Raw genomic sequence first — 7,229 nt, forward strand, 5'->3', positions numbered from 1 at the left:
GATTGGCTCTTATTGGTGGAATGAGGCATTATGACATCACAATCTCAGCTCGGCTTCCCAAAGACAAACAGGATGTCATGGATACAGTTAAGCCAGTGGTCTCCAACTCCAACCCTTTGCAGGGCCACATTTTGGATTTGGAGGTACTTGGAGGGCCTCAGAAAAAAATAGTTAATGTCTTATTAATGAAATGACAATTTTGCATGAGGTAAAACTCTGTATAGTTCATAAATCTTTCCTTTTGGCTAAGCCTTAATATTGTAATTTATAGTTCACGAGACACTTGATCAAGAAACTGTTTTATTTTTTGCAATTATGATAAACCTTCCGAGGGCCTCAAAATAGTACCTGGCGGGGCCGCGAGTCTGAAACCACTGGTCTAGAGACGTATTTCTCCCTATCTGTCCCGGTGGGCTCACAATCTGACTAACATAGCTGGGGGCAATGGTGTGTGTTAACCCTTTCAGGACCAAGGGACATATTTGTCCCATAACTTTAAAATCCTATCAATTTTGATTGGGATAGTCTACAGTTCTAAATTTGATATGTACGGATTCCATAGGATACTGCCTTTATGTAAACAAACTGGTTCCGACATTCATTCATTAGCGTCGTTGCCAGATTGACGAGAAGATTCACTTGCCACACTGTCCATAAGCCAGAAGTGTGATTTAAAAAAAAAAAATAATAATGATATTTCACAAAAAAAAATCAATTTTTTGGCATCTGCAAGCCCTTTTTACCATAAAAATGTCGTCAAAACCACAAAAATTGGCCTACGATCCTTATGGTCCTGAAAGGGTTAAGTGACTTGCCCAGGGTCGCAAGGAGCAGCGTTGGGCTTGAACCTGCGACCTCGGTGCTGAGGCTTCAGCCCTCACCGCTAGGCCACGCCTCCACTCCAGGTGCCAGGGCCTAACTTAATTGTTTTAATCGGCGATTAAGTGGCATGATAATTGATTGCGCCGTTAAAAGCTGATTAAAAACAATAAGGGGGGAGGGAAAACCCTAGGTGCACGTCTAAGTGGGCAAGTTTAGGGGCGGACCTGGCCATGGGTATCACCGATGCCGGAAACGTAGGCCTTCAGAACCCTGGTCTACGTTACCAGCATCTAAGTTCAGCGTTAGGCGCTGGTTGCCGTAATTCTGTTAAGTGGCCCCTGAACACACGATTGACACGAGGCAGATGCCAGTTTTCTAGGCGACGCTTACGGGATCGGCCCCTTGGTGCTCATTTTTATCAGCGTGCAAAACCGGGGCGCCGTTTATAGGCTTGAATCCAAAAATGCGCTGCGTGCCGTTCTATTAAAAAAAATTTGCCGGATAAATGCAAGAGATCGCGCGCGCAGGCAGAGCAGACGGAGGGGGCTTGGATGCATCTCCAAGTTACGCGCTCCTCGCTGGCCAAGCCGTAACTGTGGGGCTGTGGGCTCAAATCCCTCGCTGCTCTTTGTGACCCTGGGCAAGTCACTTAATGCCCTCATTGCCCCCAGGTACACTAGATAAAGAGTTTGAGCCCACCGGGACAGATATGATAAATTACCTGAATGTAAACCACTTAAGATATACATTTTTTTATGACTAATAACCATATTTCCTTTAGCTGAACATTTAAAAAGAAGAAGGGTGAGAAAAGGCAAGATTTGAGTGGACAGAGGCAAAAAAGAAAAGAAAAAGTTAAGAAAGCTGAAAGGGAAAAATCAATACGTTGGAGACAGGCATAAGAAGGAAATGGAACGAGAGAAGAGGAGGAAAAAAATGGACAGGAGACACTGGAAAGAGAATTAGTTGAAGATAGAGAAAAAGCAGAAAGAGAAACTGGGACCAAGATGATGGAAAAACAAAACATCCAGACAACAAGGTAGAAAAAAATTGTTTTAGTTTGAATTTATTCACTAGAATATATTAGCTTTGGGATATGGGCATCACAATAATTTTTGTATTCAGTGGCTGTAGTCATATACAGCTGATTTGGGGGAGGGACTGGAGCCCAGAATTAGTGGATGGGCACCAAAGTTTCTCCCTTCCTGAATACTTGAGCTAGTGGGGATTTCCAAGTCCTGTCAACTGAAGACATCTTCCTCCAGCCTGGCAACTCAAAATCTCCAAGCTTTGCAGCCAATGGCAATATCCTCAAGCTGCCCCTGATTTCATGCATGCATGAAAGCCAGGGGGGGAGGGAAGGCAGCCGCTCTGCAATTTTGCTGCCAGCTGCAGAACTTGGGGAGGAGGTGGCCGTCAGATGGTGAGGCTTGGGGATCCCTACTAGCTACAGCAGGGGGAGATATTCATTTTGAAGAAGCCCAAAAAAGCAGTAATATTCACCCGGATTAAACGAACCTCCACATGCACTCCTGACAGCTGATTCAGCATCCCCGCTCTGATGAGGCTCACCGGAGCTGTAATAGAAGTGAATGGGAGAACCAGGAGCGCACATCGCTGCTCATCAGAGTGGGGATGCGGAAGCCTGTGGCTGATCCCACTGTCAGCGGTGCACGTGGAGGGATCACCCAGTCAGGGTAAGTATTACTGCTTTTTTGGGTTCCTCTCCACAATGTCCCTTTAATGAAGGTTTATTATTCGATATGTACATCTTCCACATTAGTGATTGCAAATATGGGACCTGCTCAACTTTTTTTTCCTCATCAGCTAGTGTTATTGTTTGAGCAGTCCCCCCAAAAAAAATTTTTTGGCCAGTGCGGCCCAGGGAAGCCAAAAGGTTGGACACCCCTGCTTTAGGATAAAGTAGCATATTAGTTGTGTTGATCAAAATGTATAAATAAAGCTCTGCCAGCTGAACATCTCTTTCTCCAGTTCAGCAGCCAGAACTTTGATTTATGAGGAAAGGAATAAGCTAAATATTGCAGTACTGAGGCTTGTACGGGTGCTGCGGGGACGGGGCGGTGAATTGGATGGCAGTGACGGGGACGGGGACGGGGCGGTGAAGGGGATGGCGGTGACGGGGCGGTGAAGGGGATGGCGGTGACGGTGACGGGGCGGTGAATTGGATGGCAGTGACGGGGACGGGGCGGTGAAGGGGCGGTGAAGGGGATGGCGGTGACGGTGAAGGGGCGGTGAATTGGATGGCAGTGACGGGGACGGGGCGGTGAAGGGAATGGCGGTGACGGGGCGGTGAAGGGGATGGCAGTGACGGGGACGGGGCGGTGAAGGGGATGGCGGTGACGGGGCGGTGAAGGGGATGGCGGTGACGGTGACGGGGCGGTGAATTGGATGGCAGTGACGGGGACGGGGCGGTGAAGGGGCGGTGAAGGGGATGGCGGTGACGGTGAAGGGGTGGTGAATTGGATGGCAGTGACGGGGACGGGGCGGTGAAGGGAATGGCGGTGACGGGGCGGTGAAGGGGATGGCGGTGACGGTGATGGGGCGGTGAATGGGATGGCGGTGACGGGGACGGGGCGGTGAAGGGGATGGCGGTGACGGTGAAGGGGCGGTGAATTGGATGGCAGTGACGGGGACGGGGCGGTGAAGGGAATGGCGGTGACGGGGCGGTGAAGGGGATGGCAGTGACGGGGACGGGGTGGTGAAGGGGATGGCGGTGACGGGGCGGTGAAGGGGATGGCGGTGACGGTGACGGGGCGGTGAATTGGATGGCAGTGACGGGGACGGGGCCGTGAAGGGGCGGTGAAGGGGATGGCGGTGACGGTGAAGGGGTGGTGAATTGGATGGCAGTGACGGGGACGGGGCGGTGAAGGGAATGGCGGTGACGGGGCGGTGAAGGGGATGGCGGTGACGGTGATGGGGCGGTGAATGGGATGGCGGTGACGGGGACGGGGCGGTGAAGGGGATGGCGGTGACGGTGACGGGGCGGTGAATGGGATGGCGGTGGTGGTGACGGGGCAGTGGGCGGGAATGGGGCCAGATTTTTTTCCCCATGTCATTCTGTAGTTCAGATGACAAAATGAAATGATTGCATCCCTACTCGTAAGAGGCAACTTTGCTCTATCAATAGATCTGAGGTGCAGACTTGATGGGCCGTGGCCCTTATCTGCCGTCTATTTCTATGTTTCTAGTTGAATCATTATCTTGGAAGCAGCATTCTCCTGTTTATAGTTTGAGCAACTCTTGTTCTTCATTCGGTGTAATAATTTCCAAACTGCCATTTCTGGTAGCTATTCGTGAAGTTGCAAGAATTCACCCTAAGGGTTTTGCGTGCTCGGTCTACTTCCAAACACATTTTTTGAGAAAGATGTTCCACAACAAAGTGATCTGCCAGCAATGGTTGAAAAGTTATCAGAGATTTATGCAACCATCGAATACTGTTGTCCCTATTATCACAAGGCTGGAGTGCCAAAGTACCTTTCAGTTCCACTGGTGTGATGCAAATGTTTTCATGCTTAATTAACCTTAACCAAGTATAGTTGAACTGTTGATTCTGGCTGAAAACATCACAGATCTCAAAACCAATGGTAAAGTTCTGGATAAAGAGGCATTGACCCAGTGCCACGTTAGCAAGCACCCCATTAGCTCTTACTGTGGGAGCATGAATGTCTGGGAAAACATTCTCCAAATACCACTTGAAACTCTTACAATTTAACGATTTTCGGAGTTCTTTTTGTTGAGTTAGGTCTTCAACGCCCGAGCTTAGCAGGTGGGTATAATAACCATAAAAAATTTCTTTATATTCATCCAACCAGACTTCCGCAACACGGACCGAGTTCCTCTCTATGGTTTGTATGCGGTCTTTGGGAAAGCTGTATGGCTGATGTTTTCTGAAGACGTGGCCAACTTTAGAGCAGGGGATGATTTCAATTTCTCCTCCACACATCCAAACCTTGAAGGAAAGTTCCATATTTTCACTACCCCATACATCTAGTCCAGGATCATATGTTCCCAGTTCATAAAAATACTTTCTGTCAATTGAAAATAATCCACCTGCCATTACTGGACACCTTATTGGATCAGATTCTTTGATTTTATTTTTCTTAATGACTTCTAGAGGAATTGGCTTCCACCCAAAGTTCATTGGCCAAGTAAAAATGCCTCTTTGGTAGCTGTCCACAGTTATGTAGCTCATATCCTTATCACTAATTATGTCGATTACTGGACATGCCAATTTCTTTCTATTTAAATGTACTCTTTCCAGAAGTGGTTCCAACCAGCCAACATTACATTCAACGTGTGAATCCAAGAAAGTCAGAACGTCACCCGTGGCAATATTTGCTCCAGCAACTCTGGCTCGTATCAAACCATGCCTCTCCTTCAGATGAAGAACCCGAACTTTCGGAAATTTCTGCATATATTTGTCTAAATAATCTTTCAGGTATGCTTTTGTACTGAAGTCATCCACTAGAATGATCTCTTTTAAAAGATGGTGAGGAGATCGATTCAGGACGCTAAGAACAGAGCGTTGAAGAGTAGACCACACTTCATCCACAAAACACATGATGATGCTGGTGGTAGGGAGATCATTATGGACCATTTGTTCTGAACACCCTTCTGGTCTTGTATCATCAATTGCTCTGTCCAGTGGGATTAAATCGCTGAGATAGGCATTGAAATACGCATCTTTCCATCTCAGGCTTGCATTGGTTTCCTTTCCTTTGGGGATTTCAGCAGCACGTCCAAATTGACCAGGTGCTTTAGGGTCTCTTGGGGACATGGTTGCATCAAGGCTTAACACTTTGTGCATTGCTGGATCCTTTGACACGTGGGTGCTCCAACTTTCATCTAAATTCAGATCATGTCCTTCAACGGATGCTGCCCTCTCAACCGCATTAAGCTGCCCCCCTGGAAGCTTCCGATTTCTTTTGCTGGCTAAAATATTTGCAGTCAGGGCGTTCTCACTTTTATTACTGATTAAATGGGATGGTTTGTGCTTCTCCAACTCAGCTACCAAGTTGTCCTTAGAACGGATCTTGATCTTTTGAATTTCTGAATGATTCCTTTGTAGCCTTTCAGTGTCAAAATGATTTTCCAATGAGTTCTTGAGCTTCCCAGTATCAGCCTGGATATGCTCTCTCTTTGGTAACTTTTCTAGTGTGGTTGAATTAGAAGGAACTCTCATTCCATTTACATCAGCCTTGGGAAGAGACATCATCAAATTCTTGGGTGCTCCCTTCTCTGCTCCATTTCTGTTTTCTCTCTCAGCTGCATGTACTTCACCCCTCCCCTGAAATTCCTCTTTCAGTCCAGCCTGAGGGAATACCTGAATAGCCCCAGCTTGTCCCTTGGCTGCTTCAGTGACCAGATCACTCACTTTACTTGCATTTTTCCTGCCGAGTGTAACGGACAGGTTTCCTGCTAGTTTTTTGACAGCAGTAGGTAGGGGCTTCTTGAAAAGAGCTTCGTGACCTTGCCAGGCGTCGAGTCGCCCTTGCTCCCTTCTGACCAGCTCGTCTTCTCGAAGAAGTTTCTCATTGATTTTGCTGAAGGAGAGTTGCAGGGCAGCCATGTCAAAGAGCATCCAGATCACCGAGGTGACAAATATAAACACCAGCGTTCTCCCACCGCCACGGAAAAACTTCCGGATCACGTTCATCTTTCCCCCCCTCCCCCCTTCTCGTTTCTTATGTCCAGGGATTCGGGAGCTGCTGCTCTCCCCCGTGCGGTGAAGTCCTTCCTGGCGGGAGGCTTCAGCTGCTCCTGCTGAGTGGCATCGCCTGCCTGCGTGGCATTTGACAGCATGGTCAACTGGGGGGGGGGGGAAGGGGGAGGAGATGTCTCTTCTACTTCAACAAATAAATCCTCCGGAGTGCTACACGCAGTCTCCCTGAATCCAGACGACGGAGAGAGCCGTTAAGGATAAACTTTGCATTATGATCCACCTTAGCCGGGCTTCTCCTTACCTCAAATGCGCGCACCGCGAGAAACACCCGGGACAGAGGTCTTCTGAATGCAATGGCAGGTTCATTTCTTTGCCTGGCAATGTAACACTGCCTCACATAAGGAAACCGTTTTCGCTCTCACCAGTCAGTCATCTTAAAGCAGCCCTTCTGGCATATCCATAATTAAATTCAAAACTATATAAACCACCAGTTGCCAAAATGATACTGAAAGGATTTTGTCAATAAGGGAACAAGCCTCAGATTATGGGTTTTCTCCGAGACACATGCCCGTCCTCCCTACCTTTTAAACTACAAGCTTTAATTTACTCATTTAATTCATCACTTATTTTTTTTATTTTTAATGTTTTAACTTAGAATTCATGTAATTTAAATCTTCTAATTCACGCTAGATTCACTAATCCGTCACCTGAAAATTCATTTTGG

The 7,229-nt window shown here is 47.6% G+C and overlaps 1 protein-coding gene across 1 annotated transcript; it reads right to left on the bottom strand.

Moving 5' to 3' along the window:
- Nucleotides 1-3,788: 3,788 nt before the first annotated feature.
- LOC117350544 (polypeptide N-acetylgalactosaminyltransferase 5-like) lies at nt 3,789-6,570 on the bottom strand. Its single transcript, XM_033924856.1, has one exon. The coding sequence runs from the start codon at nt 6,497-6,499 to the stop codon at nt 4,091-4,093; it is 2,409 nt and encodes an 802-aa protein (XP_033780747.1). The 5' UTR covers nt 6,500-6,570; the 3' UTR covers nt 3,789-4,090.
- Between the last annotated feature and the right edge of the window lie 659 nt (nt 6,571-7,229).

The sequence above is a fragment of the Geotrypetes seraphini genome, chromosome 16 (genome assembly GCF_902459505.1).
Source record: "Geotrypetes seraphini chromosome 16, aGeoSer1.1, whole genome shotgun sequence".
NCBI classification, from domain to species: domain Eukaryota; kingdom Metazoa; phylum Chordata; class Amphibia; order Gymnophiona; family Dermophiidae; genus Geotrypetes; species Geotrypetes seraphini.